The sequence below is a fragment of the Podarcis cretensis genome (assembly GCF_951804945.1).
Source record: "Podarcis cretensis genome assembly, chromosome: 15".
In the NCBI taxonomy this organism is placed as follows: domain Eukaryota; kingdom Metazoa; phylum Chordata; class Lepidosauria; order Squamata; family Lacertidae; genus Podarcis; species Podarcis cretensis.
In genome coordinates this window covers 16311294-16327746 of record NC_137185.1, presented here as the reverse complement: position 1 = coordinate 16327746, position 16453 = coordinate 16311294, and the positions used below count along the sequence as shown (strand labels likewise).

At 52.9% G+C, this 16453-nt stretch overlaps 1 protein-coding gene across 1 annotated transcript; it reads left to right on the top strand.

The window, feature by feature from the left end:
• The first annotated feature begins 332 nt into the window (after nt 1-332).
• Nucleotides 333-16348, top strand: POM121 (POM121 transmembrane nucleoporin). The gene is made up of 13 exons (XM_079954496.1): nt 333-815; nt 3853-4068; nt 4663-4839; nt 5724-5804; nt 6234-6408; nt 7605-7717; nt 8173-8249; nt 8810-8934; nt 9226-9328; nt 9630-9803; nt 11015-12739; nt 13505-13627; nt 13870-16348. The coding sequence occupies exons 1-13, from the start codon at nt 349-351 to the stop codon at nt 13962-13964; spliced, it is 3651 nt and encodes a 1216-aa protein (XP_079810622.1). The 5' UTR covers nt 333-348; the 3' UTR covers nt 13965-16348.
• The last annotated feature ends 105 nt before the right edge of the window (nt 16349-16453 follow it).

The following is a 16453-nucleotide window of genomic DNA, read 5'->3' as shown; positions in this document are numbered from 1 at the left end:
GGACACTTCCGAGGGAGGGAGACCATTTTGAATCCCCGCCTGCCCAGGGGTCAACCCAGGCTGGGGAGAGCGAGCGACTGAGATTCACCTCAGCGCTTCAGGTGCCCCGCCCCACTTTCCTTCCTTCCCGCCTTTCTTCCCTCCCCTCCGCCTCGCAGAAAGAGGCCTCTCGTTTTCTCCAGGCCACGCCCATTCCCTCCCTCCGCCTCCCCCGCGCCGACGAGCTCCACGGACCACGCCCCCTTGCTCCTCGGGCGCGCGCGGGCGCGCGGTGCATGCCGGGCACGGGAAAGGGAAGAGCGCGAGTGGCTGAGGCGGCCGTGGCGGCTGCGGCGCGTCGGGGCCTCGATGTCTCGGGGCGGCGGCGCGTCGGGGCCCGGCTGGGGCTGGTGGCCTCCGTCGCGGCGGCGGAATCCTCGCGAGCGAGAGCAGCAGCAGCGGGGCCGGCGGCGAGGCGGAGGGTCGTCTGAGGGCGGCCGGGCTTGGGCCTTCCCCGCGGCCGCGGCGGCAGCGGCCGCGGCGTCGCTGTCGTTGCTGGTGCTGCTGCTGGGCCTGTCCGGGGCGGCGCTCTCGCTGGCCGTGGCGGCGGCGGCCGGGGGAGCCTGGGCGGCCGCCTCGTCCTCGGCGGGAGGCGGCGGCTTCGGGAAGGAGATGAAGGGGCCGCCGTCGCTGCCCCACCGCGCCTTCTCCCCCGCCTTGGCCAACGGGGGCCCTGCCATGGGGGGCGGATGCTGCTACGCCTCACCGGCCCCGGTCCTGCCCGAAAGGAAGCGGCGGCAGTTGCAGCAGCAGCAGCATCAAAGAGGGAGCTGCGGGTAAGAAGAGGGCGACGGGTAGTCCTCTCTCCACGCCCCCCACCCAAGAACGCTCGGAAGAAAGGAGCGCCCTTCTGCACTCTGCACATGTTTAGGGGGCAGAAGCTTGTCACACTCCTCTCTCCACAACTTCCACCCGTGCTCGGGGGAAGAGAGGAGCGCTCTTTTAAACTCTGTACATGCGGGGTTGTGGGTTGTGGTGAAGAAAGACGCCTGCTGCTTGTGCAGGGCCTCCAGCAGAGCACATGCCCATTTATTGGAGATGGGAAAGCAAACCGAAGAGAAGCTGACCGTGTCCATTATTCTTCCTGCTCCACTGGTTGTCTTCAGCTTGTCTAGGGAGCTCCGTCTTCATCTTTGGGCACGTGGATGTGCAAAATAAAGCTCCCTCAACCATCCACATGTTCGCCTCCCACACCTTGAACCCAGCCTTCCTTCCTTCCTTCTCCAACATACACCCCTCTCACTTGCATGTGGGGCAAGGCACTCCTCTTGCCTGCTGTTGAGCTCCTGCCTAAAAGTGCAGTTTCTGTTCCCCAGGGTTTAGCCTTTTGTATTGAGGCAGCTTCTGTAGCTATGATGGTTCCAGGATAACTTTGGAAGAAGAGAGTGATTTTGCTAGAGGGGTCTCTGGGGGGCCCTTGGTAAAGGTCTTGTGGGGGACCAAGGGAGCTTAGGGCAGATCTGGACACTTGGTTTCAGGCAAGACCTTTCCCCCAGCGTGGCCTGGAGGAGCATGTGGGCTGCAACCTCTCCTGCCCACCTCACTGCATTCCTCCCACTTCCGGTTGCTCTTTCTGCTCTGCATCATTTCCCACTCTTGGCCCTGGTTGCAATTAGTCACAATAACTTGGCTGGCCAGGCTTTTCATTTGACAGTGCACTGGAGTGTCATTCAGCTTTTGTCTTTTTACTCCCTTCTCATTAAATTATCTTAGTATCAGATCCTGGACTTCTTTATCCCTCCAAGTTCCCCATCTATTGCTGCTCTTTTTCTAGAGCTCCTGTCATATTCATCTTGGGGCTTCCAACACAGAAAAGCTCAGGTTTCCTTTCCCCTCCCTCCTGTTTCACTTTCATTCAAAGCCTTGGAACATTTAATCACCCTGCTGTGTGGTGCTAATCCAGGTGCTTTAGTTGAAAGCAGTGGGTGCTGAATGTCCTGAGGGAGCCCCATCACTGCCTAGAGACCAGCCAGGCTTTTTTCTCAAGGCTGAATGTGCCAGTTTGGGATCAACAGTTGTGCTTGCTGCCAGACTGTGTTGAGAGAGATTCTGTTGTTTGTTCTTTATCAGCTTTACCATCGTATTTTTAAAAGGGCAGGTTAGACACTTTGAGTGAAGTTGGTTTCAGACAGAATAGTTAGGTGTGTAAATGGTCTAAACAATAAAGAAAAAGACCCAACTCAGGCGTGTGTCCTTTTGCTGGCAGTAGCTTTCCTGTGAAGGGTAGGGCTGTGTCCCAGTGGTAGGACAGAGTCCTAGACAGAATCTCCAGGAAGGGCTGAGAGTGTCCCCTGCTGAAGACCCTGGAGAGCCTCTGCCAATCAATACAGACTGTACTAAGCTAGGTGGACCAGTTTGGTCCAAGCTCTATGTAGGACAGCTTCTTGTGTTCTAAAAGGCTAGTGTATTGGAGGCTTTTTTGTTTAGCAGCAAATAACACTACTAAGGTAGGGACTAGATAGATGTTTACCAAATTACACATGGCATATAGGAAATGGTGAGATTATATGGAGACTTCCTTCCACCATAAGACTGGAACCTTAGGTGGCTGATTACTTTGTCAGTAGACAAGAAAATGCTTCTTCCTATAGGCAGGATTAATCCATGGGGCTTGCTTACTGCAAGCTGTAGTGTTGGCCCCTGGCTTAGATGGCATGTTCAGAGGAGGAGGAGGAGGGTTGTTGATGGCTGAACGGAACCTTCAGACATCTTCAGGGGCAGCTTCCCTTTGAGTCAGATGCTGGGAAGGCTTGCTGCCCCTTCCCCCCTGCTTAGGGGCTTCCCAGAGACTCCAGGATGGCTAATGTGAGAAGCATCAGGATGCAGGGTGTGGTGGTTCTTGTAGCTGCAGTGTGATCTGCTTGTTTCCTCACAGAGGAATGGATTCTCAGCATCTTCATTCCAGTCCCTTGTGTGGAAGTGCCTTGTCCAAAACTTTCTGCATTGCGATGAGTTCAGAGATGGCAAGTCCAGGAAATGTGTGCTGTGAAGAGAGAAATACCTTTTTGTTTTCTGCAGGAAATTGCCTTACATAAAGGCACCCCTGAAGTCATAGAAGACCTGAATGTTGATGTGCTTGCCTTACATTAAGGAATTGAGGAAAGCATTCCAGCATATCCCTCTCCTGTCTTGAGAGCCTGCTGGGGCAGGACTTTTCCTTATGGAGTAGGTGGGGAGCCCATTTTGGCACCTCATTTCTTAGAACATGAATCAGCCAACTTTAAACTGTTAGAGGAACCCCTCTCTCCTTCCACAAGCTCATGTGGGTGTTCAGTAGAATGCCATGCATTTGATGTGATATATCTGAGCTTCACAACCTCCATGTGTGTGTGTTTGTTAGGTTAGGTGATCTTAACAGCTCAGCAGTGATTTTAACAATTAGATGGAGATTGTTTGATGTATATCTTTCAGATGAATAACAGAAGCCTTCCACACTTGAATCCAGCCACTGCTGCACTAGTGTTCAGGTTGGTGTAGTGAGGACAGTGTCTGCCAAGTATTTTGCCAGGGCAGTAAAGCAACCGGCAGTATAAACTGATGGATCATGTGTCTTGCTATTTGTGGCTGAGGTTATCGACACTCAGAGCACCATCATTGCTCAGGTTTTGAACATGTGTAGTTTCCCCCAGGTTCTTCTTACAAAGTGGATCATGGTTGTGAAAAGAAACCCCTTGTAGTGGCCAAGAAGAGAACTTGCCTGTTCAGTTTGAGGGTTTCCTTTTCCAGCTGGTACTTTTTGAGGAAAGACCAGCCGTTCTTTGAGCATCTTCTTTCCCTCTGTCTTGACTGACCCGTGTTCTTTTCTCTCTTCAGGGACCACCTCTCTGCATCACCTCATTTTATGCTGTCCCCTCGGCGGCGCTACCCCATCCAACAGGCCCAGTACACCTCTCTGGGGACCCTGCCCTCAGTCTGCTGGGATGGATATCGGCGTAAAAACAGGCTGTCTGTCCACAACTCCAGCCTGGCCCGGAGCCCTGTGACAGTGAAGATTGCTCGACCAGACAGCAGCCTCTGCCGTTCCCCACTGTAAGTCTCTGGCTAGGATCTGTCCCAAGCCAAACAATTCCTTCATGGGTTTATTTTTTATTTTTTAATAATCAAAAGATTAACAAAAGCAACAAACAGTAAGCATAACAAAATGCAACAAGACAAAACAAAAAGCCCAAACACTTACAAAAAGACCAGACTAAAACACAATTCCAATAAATGTTTAAAATGACCGGGTAGAGCTAGGAGAAATTGGGAAGATCCCTTCTGGTGGATTTTGATTTTGTAAAATTGGGGTGTATACACAGCCTAAATCTCACTTGGCCCTGTTGCCTCATTAGGCCAGTCCTGATTGGTTGGTGTGAGCGGCCAACCCTCTCTTCCTCCTCTTCAGCTGATGGCCCTAGAATGACTTCTTAATCAGCATCAGCTTGCTGCCTAGAAGAGCTTTGTGAGGTCATGAGCAAGCCCTCAGGCTGATGTGGAGAGAGACTCCTTGCAGCCATAACTCTTGCCAACAAGATCTCACTGGATTCAGGCGGGTGGGGACACCTTGCCTCCTGAGGGAGAGCATATTGTTGGGATGCGGGAGAGCTCCGATTCCTTATGACTACTGTTTCTTCCTATTAACAGGTTGGAGCAGCTGGCTTCCCCCGTGGCTTTCTCTTCAACGCCCAACAGTACCCTGGACCCATGCGCCAAAGAGACGGTCTTGAGTGCTCTCAGGGAGAGCCGAAAGAGGGCCGTGGAGGAGGAGGAGGAGGGAGAGGAGGACCAGAATGTCCCAGGTGGCCAGGAGAGCAAGAGGAGGTAACAGCCAGCAGTGGCCTGTCTGGTTGCCAGCAGCACCTGTTAGGGCACAAAGGAGCTGAGATCCTGGGACTGAAGATGTCTGCCTCAGAACCACTGATTCTTAATCACTGAGAAAAGGCAGAAACAACCCAAGTCGTACCTTGCCCCTATCAAGGCTGGAGTGGGTTCTTGGTGACATAGTGAGCCTCAGGTTCCTACATGTTGTTGGAACTCTCTATATCCCCCAAGTCTCTTAAGTGAGTGAACTACACGGTTGTTTAAGGGACCTGTGCACAAGTGCTTGAGTATTCAGGTGCTTGCAGGTGCTTTTCCTCCTCCGTGGGCCTCCAACTGGGCTTGTGGTTGCATGGGGGAGACAAATCCCAAGCCTGTATTGCTATGTCATACAGGTTGCACAGCCAGGAGGAGGAGTGTGGCAATCATGATTCTCACGCTACACCCACACATTCTCAGCCTCATGCTCAGTTACGGTTTGGCTTGGCTTTGCTTCCAAACTGGACCATGGCACTGTTGCAATGTGGCTTTGTGGGGGTGAGGGTGAGAGGCTGCTGAGATGGACTTCAGTTTCAATTAGCTGAAAAATCTAAAAGAGCAAGACCCCTCTCTCAAAACCATTTGACTAATTTCTGAATAGCCCCCTTCAAAAAATGAATGAAATGGTAAACCACCAGCCCCTTGCATCACCTGCTAAGTTGCACCAAGATTTAAACTGGGGTCTTCCAAGCTTGTTGGCATCCGCCACTATGTCATCCCTTGCCTTGCCAGGCTGAGAGCTGAGTTGGCCTTGCTCAGTATCGTAATGAGCTGGATCCATGCTTGTGACAGCTACGCTCTTAGGTTTTCTGAAGACCTTGTTTTCCCTTTTCTCTCCCCCCTTCCAGGCGCCATGATAGCAGTGGGAGTGGACAGTCTGCCTTTGAGCCCTTGGTGGCCAACGGCGCCCCAGCATCTTTGGTCCCCAAGTAAGTACTGAGAGTTATGCCTGGAAAAAGGCTTCCTCCTAACGGTATTGACAAATAATGGTGGAGTGTAGGGGAGCAGTACTCGTTACACCAATCAAATTCAGAGGCCTGACCTCTATCCTCTCCCCTCCCCTCGCCTGCATTGAAGTATTTTTAAAAAGAGAGAAACCACAATTGGATCTGCTTCATCATGTGTCCTTTGGCACTGAAATGCTGTGCACATGGTTATGCTAGGAGAGGCAGATTGAGGCCATTGTTCATATGCGTGGAGAGAAGTTCAAGGTTTGGCAAATCTCTCCATGCTCTTCTGGATATGAATTGTGGGGTGATTTCTGTAAAAGGCCATCTTCCCAGCAAGGCTTTGACAGAAGGAGAGCCCTGTCGAAGGTGGCTCACCGTGCTACTGCCATCTCTGCCTCTTGCCCCTAGGCCTGGCTCCCTGAAGCGCTGTCTCCTCCTGTCCCACTGCCTGGAAGAAGGCTCCTCCAAGAGGTCACGTACCTCCTCCCTCAGCTCCATCAACAGCCTGCCTGTAGGGGGGATCCCTAGCTCCATCCGCAATGCCATCGCCAGCTCCTACAGTTCCACCCGGGGCCTCTCACAGGTACGTGCCGGTCCCTTGGCTTCTTTTCCCTATGGTCAGGGAGGCTGGAGATATTTAGCATCACAAGTCATAATATATTAACTGAGCGGCAATCCCTTTGTGTAAATTAATAAGAAAATCAGTAGTTCTAAATCCAGTGTTACAGTACTTATTTTTCAATGGTCTTCATCATCTTAAGTCTCAACTTCAACAGAAATGTTTAAATTGTTTTTCTGATATTTAAAAAACCAAAAGTTTATACCTGAGAAGTCATGCTTAGGTCCCCGTCCCCCCCATTGTTAGAGATTATACATTTTCAACTGGTATAATTCATGGCGTGTTGACTGCAACTGATGAGTCATAGTCCAAAACATCTGGAGCCCAGTTTGCAGAAGGCTGCCTTAGTTCTATATAAAATTGAACATGGGGATGGCAAAGCCACACTGGACAACTGAGATGCCCCTGAGAGTTCCCACTTGTAGAAGGCCCAGCTGACAGCATGTAGCTTTAGTTAATCTTTGAAAGTTATCCCTGAAATGAAATGCCTTTAGGACATGGAACATGAAAGGCCTCTCAGAGTTCCAAAAATATTTTCATCTCCTAGGAACATTGTTGCTCCGTGTCCTGACTCCTTGCATCATCGTACTTCATCTTATTTTATCTTCTAATTCTCTGGGTTGGCCCTTCACCCAGCTACCTGGTGGACATGAAGCCAGTCTGGGTTTGGTCAGTGCTTGAATTGGAAGCCCCCATGAAAACACTTTCATCTTGAATTATATGAGAGAACAGAAGGGTGTGAACATGCTTACAAAGTATGTTACTTCATCTGTTGGCTAATATAGAAGGCAAGATTTAGTAATTGCATTACTCTGATCTTGCTGTGACTTCTGCCGTGTTCCAGGATTTCATTCATTTCATATCTGTTAAGACAGGGGGCATCTGTGGTGCCTTCCAGATGCTGTTAGACTGCAGCAGCCCATCCAGGCAGGACGACTAATGGTCAGGGTGATGGGGGTTCCAGTCAACAATGCCTCAAATGCTGCCATAGGTTCTCCATTCTTGGATTAAATCTGCTGGCTGGAGCTGATGGGCACTGTAGCCCAGCAACATCTGAAAGGCCTCAGGTTGGCTGAGGCTGTGCTAAGTGGTTTCACTAGAGCTTCAGCTAAGAGATGATGCTGCCATCTCACTCTGCCTCTGCTGATTCCCTCCTCCAGGTGTGGAAGAGGAGCGGCCCAAGCACCTCTCCTCTCTCCAGCCCAGCATCCTCCCGTTCTCAGACACCTGAGAGGCCGAACAAAAAAGCAAGATACCCCAACGCCAGCCTCACGTGAGTGCACCTTCTCCCTGCCTGCTTGTGGCAGTGTGGGGCCAAGGCTGGGAAGGGCCAGGAGGCCAGCCGGGGGGGGGGTGTTCAAGGACTCCCCCCTTCCCCATGGTTCCCATCCAGAGCAACACCTCCCTTTCCTTTCACATTGCCACAGTTTTCCTATGTTGATGCGCCCTCTGGAAAAGAGTGCTGTTTCTGAGTGAAAGCATTAGAGGTCTTGTACAAGACCAACTTTGCCTTTGAATAGGCAAGGTCCCTCTTTTGGGTAGAAGGATTCTGTGAAATGGGAAAGCTGACTCCTTAATGTGGGTGTTTTGGGGCAGCACAAGGTACTTTTTATAGCAAGGGTCCTCCAAGGCATACATTTCCTTAGCTAAACCCCTTCACCTGCCAGAGTCTTGAGAGCAATGAGTCCTCAAGAGTCAGGTCTCACTGGCTTTCTCCTTTTGCTCCAGGGATGACGAGTCTCACCAGTCCATCAACTCCACGCCTGTGAGGACAGACAAGGAGGCGCCAGCAGAGAAGAATGAGTGTGAGTAGGCAGGTGGAGGGGGGGAAGGAATGCTTTGCTAATAAAAAGGTGGACATACTTGGAGCAGGAACCAGAATTGATGTGGCATTGATACTGCTGTGATGATCTTAAAGCAAAAAACGAACAAGTGCAAAACTCTTGGTGGGTGGAGCGGGCGGGCAGGCAGGCAGGCAGAATGTTTATCTCAATACAGGCTAGGTGGGAAGACTTTAGAATGGCCGGAGGCAGGGGGTGTATCTTAACGTGTAGCAGTCCAAATCTCCCTGGAGCTTCCGCTATCCCTGGCCTTCAGCCTGGCCTGGCTTTCAGGAGTGAGGGGAGTTGTAGTTCAGCAACATCTGGAGGGCTGGATGCTACACATCTCAACCACCCCATTTTAGAAGGTTTTTCCTCTCACTTCCCATGTTCACATTATGTCCACCTGGGATTTATTAGAAGCTTAAAGTGACAGTATTTAGAAACAGGCCACCAGTGCTGCAGAATCCCAAGCCTCCTTTGGCTGGGCAGGGCCTCATGCATAAAACCGTGGGCTTACGAACTCTGGCCTCTTCTTCTTGCAGCAGCAGAGATGCCCCTGCGGAGCAGGCACAGCTCACCAGTGTCGCCACCTTCATCAGGCAGCACTGGCAAGCGCAAGCGGAAGATCCAGTTGCTCTCCACTCGGCGGGAAGATAATTTCACCATGGTACGCTTCTTCTGTTCCTTTTTCTGGACTTAGTTGGCCTTGAGGGCAAGCTTGGAGTGAGAGAGAATGAGTGCCAAGCTCTTGACTCACTGCCTTTTGCCTTGACTGAGTCAAAGGTTGCTGACCGCTTTGACTGCCCCTAGTGTAAACAAGGCTGAGCCAGGTAGACTGTCTTGGTGTCAGGCTGCTGCCTCTGCTGCCCCTTGGAGGGCTTTCCCTCCTTCCTCTGGGGGCCCACTGGACTGCCATGCTCACCTGAAGCAAGCAATGTCCCTCCTCTTCTCTCCACAGCCTCTTCCGCCTCAGCTGGGCTATTCTGTCACTTCTGCTGACCTGGATGCAGAAAAGAAGGCTGCTCTGCAGTGGTTCAACAGAGTCCTGGAGGACAAGACTGGTAGGAGCACCCCCTCCCCTCTGTGTATGAACTGCCTCAAGTTTAGGGAGGGGAGGGCATTGGAATAAGGGGCTTGCAGAGTAAAATAAAACAGAAAACAGGGAATTTTGGATCTCCTCAAGAAGGTCCCTTTAGTGGCTCTCAGGAATAGCAGGTCTATCAATTGGCTTTGTACATTTGGTTGCCTCCTTGGTTGTTGTGTTTGGGTGCCCCTGGGTTTATTCTGCATTTATATCCTGCTTAATATATTTTTTTTAAGCCCTAAGCACTCTGCTCCTTAAATTCTGGTCCTCCCCAACAGATTCCACTCCCAGACTCTCAGTTCCGATGACCTCACCACCCAGTACCCTGTCTTTCGGGACAGTACCTAACAAGTCCACCCCTGTGTCGCTGGCTGTCACAGCTGCCAGCAGCAACCCCCTCCTGGAGAGCCTGAAGAAGATGCAAGATGGGCAGAGCTCCTCAGGGCAAGCTGGTGAGTGGTTTGGGGAGGCCTTGGGGGATGATAGTAGCTTGGCTATGATGTGATTGAGGGTGCAGCTCTTCCCAAGGGCGTCCTGCCTTCCTGCTGCAGAAACCTAGCCATGCTGGTTTGGAAAGGGGTGTGTGAGGGAGGGAGGGAGGGAGGGAGATTCCAGAGGGGTTTTTATCTGGTGGAGGGCACCTGATGACCCTGGGGGCTAAAGCATGATCAATTGCAGTTTCTCAAGGGGGCACAAAAAATAGTTTGGGTGACACTTCCTTTCAAGGAGTCAGAATTTCCTACCATGGGAGCTTCTCTAATTTGGAGTGCCTTCTTGCAGGAGAACCTCTTCCAGGATTGCCAGCCTGATGTTGATTTCTACCACCTACCCCAGCCAACCACAGCCAGTCACTAGGCATTATGGGAGCTGTAGTCCAACCACATGTGGGGAGAGGGTGCCTACTTGGCTGCCCCTGCTCTACGTGTGTGTGCTCTATAAGGCATGTTTCCCTTTCTGAGATTGCTGTTCCTATCAGCCACAGCCAGCAGTGCTGTATAATGTTGGGACTGGAGGAAGCTGAACAGTGTTACCCCACAGCTGGTGGGAGTTTCAGTTGCAAGTGGCTGTTCTTAACGTGGTCTGTGGAATCCCCGCTCCTATGTGCGATAGACTTGCTTGTTATTTCATGAAGAGTTTTCCTTGAGGAATGTCCAGTCTTGTTAAGATCAGGGTGACCTTAAGTCTCAGGTCAAAACTAGCTGGTTACTCTAAGCCACTTTCCAGGGATTAATGGACAAAGTTAACTACATCAGAGGAGGTGGGGAGAGAGAGGTTGGCACAGTATTCTGGAATTCCTGACAAGTTTCTTGAGGGCACAGACTTCCCTCCCCCACAATTTGCTTCTTTGCCGTGTGCAGATGTTAGTTTCTGTCAAGAGAGATAAGTTACCGTAAGTCTCGGCCCTCTTCAACCTCCCTGTATGTAATCACAGCTGGGGTGGCTGAAGGAGAATATACAAGTTGCAGGATTTAACATTTGACACCGCATCTTAAAGGCAAGCTGAAGACTCTGATATTTGATGAAGGAGGAGGCTGGGTGGGCATTGAGAGAAAATAGTGGTTGTCTGATGCAAAACAGAGAACCGTTGTTAATGAGCTTTCCCTGTTGAGCAGCATTTCCTCTCTGGTATAGTGACAATGCTCTTCCTCCCCTGCTATTCCAGGTCCTGGCTCTGCTGCAGAGACCCCTCCACTGTCAGCTCCTTCTCCTTCCCTGGATTTGGGCTCTTCCATGCCCATGAGCTCCCCTGAGGTGACCAAGGCCCCACTGTTGTCACTCGGTGTCCCAGTGCCCCTGGCTACTACAGCACTGTCTTCTTCCTCCAGTGCTGTCCAGCCTGCCAGCAGCACCTGCAGCCCAATGGCTGCCGCCTCTTCTGAGCTGGGCCAGACTCCAGCACGGCCTGCCTCTGCCCCAAAGCCGAGCACTCTCTTTGGGATTCTTACTAGCCCTCCTGCAGCCCCTGTGTCAACAACAACGACTGCCTCTCCTGCACCTGAGGCAGCACCCATGTTCAAGCCCGTCTTTGGCAGCCTAGTGAAGAGCGAGGGGCTGGGTTTCTCCATGAGTAGCACCACCACGACTGGGCCTGCCCCAGCTACTGGGACTCTGCCCTCCTCCTTGGCTGCTCCTCCTGTCACTTCCAGCAGCACTTTCAAGCCCGTATTTGGGGCTCCACCCCCACCAGACACCTCAGCTCTTCCTGCAACAGTGGCAGCTGCCTCGCCTTTCACCTTCCAGCCGGCGCCCGTGCCCACCCTGCCCGCCAGCAGCTCCACCACCACAGCCACGCCTGGGTTCCCCATTCCCCTGGAGGCCACTGTGACCACCACTGCAGCAGCTCTGCTCTCCACCACAGCCAACTCCACAGCTGTCTCCTCAAGCAAGGCAGTCTTTGGCTTTGGGCCCACCATGCCGGCCTCCACAGCTGCACCTAGCAGCACCTCTGCCACCGCATCATCCCAGCATCCCTCGCTCTTTGGGGCCCCATCCACTAGCGGCACTGCTCCCCTTTTCCAATTTGGCAAGCAGGTTGCCCCCACAGATCCCACTCTCAGCCCCTTGGTGAGCTCTGCCTTCAGCCAGGCACCCTCCTGCAACACAGAGGCGGCTCCCAGCACCACCACCACCACGGCAGGCTTCAGCCTCTTTGGCAACAGCAGCGCCACAACGGCCCCTTCGGCCACAACACAGCCTCCCCTGATGTTTGGGTCCGGCGCCTCTGCATTCACAGGGGGCTTTGGCACGGCTTCCAAGCCACCGCCTCCGTACCCAACGGACACCAGCCAGCTGGCTTTGGACACAACAGTTGCCGAGAGTCAGCAGCCAGCCACCAAGCCATCTGCAGGGCCTGTGAGCTTTGAATCTCATTTCAGCTTCTCCCAGCCAGCGGCCCAACCAGCTTTTGGCAGCCCCTCACAGACACCCTTCAGTGGGACTGGGCCCCTACCATCCTTTGGCGCGAAAAGCACCACCCAGCCAGCGTTTGGAGCCACCACCTCTGTCTTCTCCTTTGGAACAGCCACGACCTCCGCCACGTCGGGCTTTGGGTCCAACACTCAGACCACGAGCAGCAACAGCAGTGCAGGAGGCCCGGTGTTTGGGAGCTCAGCTCCCACTCCCTTCAGCTTTGGGGCAGCCAACCAGGCCCCTGGAGCAGTCAATGCCTTTGGCATGGGTGCAGCTGCTGCTGCTGGCACTGCAGGTCCCGGAGCGGCTCCCGTGAGCTTTAGCTTTGGCAGTGGACAGATTGGGGCAGCAGGGGCAGCGGCAGCGGCAACACCCTTTGGATCTTCTTTGGCACAAAACCCTCTGGGGGCCCAGAGCCAGAGCTCTGGTTTCGCTTTCAACATCCCTGGCACGCAAGAGAGCAAGCCAGCCTTTGGAGGTGAGTCGTTCCCCAACCTGGGATGGACACACATACCTGGGTCCTGGGCAAGGGAGGTGGAGGGCAGGGTGGGTCTGCTGCAGCCATGCCCCTAGCTCCTTTCTCTTCAGGGTTGGCCGCCTTTAAAAAACAGGTTGTAAATACAACTGCATTTGCCCACTGTCACCATTCTTCACCCTCTTCTCTTTGGAAAGCCTGAGAATTTGTGAGACAGTGTCAGGCACAATCTGTTAAACGTAGGGGAAGGGAGGAGAGAAACGCTTTCCCTGCCACATGGATGTTCTGTGTACACTCACTCCCCTGGATCCAGGTCTTACATCCATGCTCCTCCCTCCTCCTTATTTCCATCCCTTTTCCTCCACTCCCAGTCTAAAGTTTTAGATCTTCCCAAAGCCTGGATTTTGACAGCAGAATAAATCATGCAAAGTCTCTGGGTGTTCACAGATGCCGAGGTGGACTCGCTCTGCCTTCCTGCTGCGCTTTGGAGCATGAAGCTTCAGTCCTCCATGTCAGTGACAGACTGAGGCATGTTGAGAGAGGAGGGGGACATTTCTCCCTTGGCTGGGAGACACGCGGGTCCAGACTGACCTGCCTCATTCTGTCCAATTGGCCTTGCATAGGAGGGCAAAGGCAGAGAAGGACTGGCTCTTTTACTCCCAGTCCCATGCAGTAAAGCGCAGAGACTAGCATCTTGGCTTTGTTTCCCCTTGGATGCATGTCCCTACTCTGGTGGGCCTCTCATTTCAACACCTTTTGGTCTTCTAGGAGCTCCACCACCCACATTTGGGCAGAGCTCACCGGCACCAGGAGCGGGCACAGTGGGGGGCAGCACCCTTTCCTTTGGATCATCCATCACCCCCACCTTTGGAAGTACCGGACCTCCTTTTGGTAAGAGTCTGGGAAGATGAGCAGAGTTTTATGGGGCAGCATTTCTGTCTGCTTCCTTGCTCCCATGAACTTGAGGGGGTTGGGTGAATGGGGGGGCTGTGGGATACTCCAACATACATTTCCCCCTCATCCAGCTGGCCCTGCGGGGCAGAAGGGGCTGTTGCTGTGAGCCCTCTGACTTCGGTCTATGTAGCCGAGACTGATATGGGGGCTTCTTGTTGCTTCTCTGTCTTTCCCTGCAGGACCCCCAGCCCCCACCTTCTCCATTGGGGCAGGATCCAAGACTGGCTCTCGCCAGCGGCTACAAGCCCGGAGGCAGCACACCCGAAAGAAGTAGCCAAGAGAGACTTCCTGGCTGGGCTCCAGCTCCCGGCCAACCTGCTGTCGGGCCTAGACTGGCCTGGGCACAGCACCTGCCCAACGGAGGCTGCTGCTTCTACAGCTCACCCTCAGCAGGACTGACTGGCCTAGGGGCCACGTTGTCTGTGACGTCCGCAGGAAGTTACCCAGAGCAATTTTTACCCCCTCAAACGGGACAGGAGAAACCAAGCCCTTTTTACTTGAACAGTCCATGACTGAGTCTGGATTAAATTTTGTACATATCGGCTACTTTCCCTTTCCCCATGTGAGCAGCCCCCTGTGGATCCCTCCTCCCTCCCATCCACTTTCTTGCCTTACCTCAACCTGCTCCCTTTTTTGGCTGCCAAGGGAGGGCAGTGAGCTGGGAGGAGGCCAGCAGCAGTGTGCCAGTTTCCACCTGGAGCCCCCTCCCCTCTTCCCGGAGTCAAGTGGCAGAAGGTTCTCCTGATCCAGGGCAGAGGCCCCACACACCAAGGGCTTGGGGTCCTTTTCCTATGATGCTGTGGCCCACACCACCTTCAGAGCCCCTTTGCAGCTGGCAAAACCACCTCGCTGAGGCTCCATGGTTGCACTGTGCTGGGGGCCCTTCGCCGAAACACTAATCACTGTTCCTCCGTGGCTGGGACCCCCTCCGCAGTCAGGGAGATGCTGGGGTGGGAGTGAAGAGGTAGCTCCCCACCTCACCCCCTTGCTGCTGCTGCTGCTTCACTTGAGCCCCTGCCCTCTTCCATCCCCCCCCCAATCATCCGTCTGTCTGTTCTGCTCACAGAATGTGTTCTTTCTTTCCCTTTCCTTTTTTTTTTCTCAATTGCTCTGTGAATCGAGTTTGGAGGAAGAATTTAATTGTATGTGTGGCGGCATGTTGGTAATGCCGGACTTGCTGTAAACATTTCTTTTGGGGGGTGGCTGTCTTGTCTCCAAGGGAGACGAACCCCGCCGAATTGGGTGTGGACGGTGGTGGTAGCAGCATCGCTGCTGCATGGCTACGTGTGCCGAGTGGAGCCAAGCACTCGGGAGTTTTCAGACTGGGAGGCTGGCAGTGCTAAGCAGGGGGCGGCTCTATGTGCGTCATCTGGGAGGAGGAGAGGGAGGTATAGCAAGGCCGCCCTCCCTAGCAGGGCTGCACAGCTCCAGCGCCTTTGATTCCCTGCACTGGATTTTGGTGGGAGAGAAGAGGCTCTAATGTGGGAGGGCTCTGCAGTCTGCCAGGGTTGCCATGGCACAACGCCGGCTGCCCTACTACACAGCACTGCTTGCAAGAGGCTCCAGCAAGCAAAAGAGCACCCCCTCCTCTTCTAAGGAGCTCCCTTCATTTTGGGAAAGAACATCCCAGCTCCTCTCCCCCCCCACCTCCCTCTTGAAGCGCGAAAGTGCAGTGTCTGCCAGCTTTTTTCATACAGTGGAGACAACGGTGTGAGAGTGTGTGCGTGAGCCTGCCTAATTCTAAATTTAAGGAAAAAAAATATTTAAACATTTTTTAACAAAATGAAACTTTATTTTTGTATTTAAGCTAAATTGCCTTTGAATTCCTTCAAGCTTGGTTCATAGAAGTGTGTGAAAGTGCAAAGCTGTTCATTAGGAAATTAGCTGGGGTGGGGAGCTCTGAGGAGTGGGAGGTGGCTGGGCAGCAACAGTCTCAGGCTGGGAGCCCCTCGCCTGCCTCCCCCCCCCCCCGTCCCATTCCATGTTCTTGTTTTATAATGTGGATGTGGCTTTGTCTGTCCTGTAATGCTTGAGAGCTCTTGCACATTTAGAGGGTGCCTGGCATGGGGGGTGAGTGTTCTGTCTGGGCTATTGGAGAGGCAGTAGCCAAAAGCTTCCATCCAGCCCCTGGATGTGGGGTGGGGGAGGTTTATAAAAGAATGAGGCTTCCACAGATCACCGCCTTGTGGATAAATGACATTGGCATGCTGGTAGTAAGCAGAGCAGTGCCTTGCTATGGGAATGGTGCTGTCTTTAAGAACACCCTTTGTATCCCTCCCCCTCCCCAAAAGAAACCCAATTCTGTGAAGGTGGAGACAACAGGTGCTTCCTGAGCTCGGGCTGCCTCTCTCCTTTTACCTCAGTCACGTCTCTGCCCAGCCAGGTAGCCACCACATCCTGAGCTTGCTAAGGGAAACAGCTTGGGATCCTCCCCGCCACCCCAGGCTGCATCCTTTCCATTGATTGCGTGCAGAGTGCCAGCGTCAACTGTGTGAGTGGGATGATGACGTCTGTGAGGATGGGGAGAATGATTGACTTTTTTTAAAAAAAGAAAACGTCGCAATGAAGACTTGGATCATTCCTGTTGAGGGTTTTAGCGTGAATGTGCAATTTCTTTTCCTTGCTTATGTTGATTTAAAATAAAACAAAACTGCTTGAGATGGAGAGTGTCTTTCTGTTTTAGCGGGAGGTATTTCCCAAAGGCAGCAGCAGCCAACTGACCCCTGGGTTTTCCTGAAAGATGGAGGAGGTCTGCCCACTTCA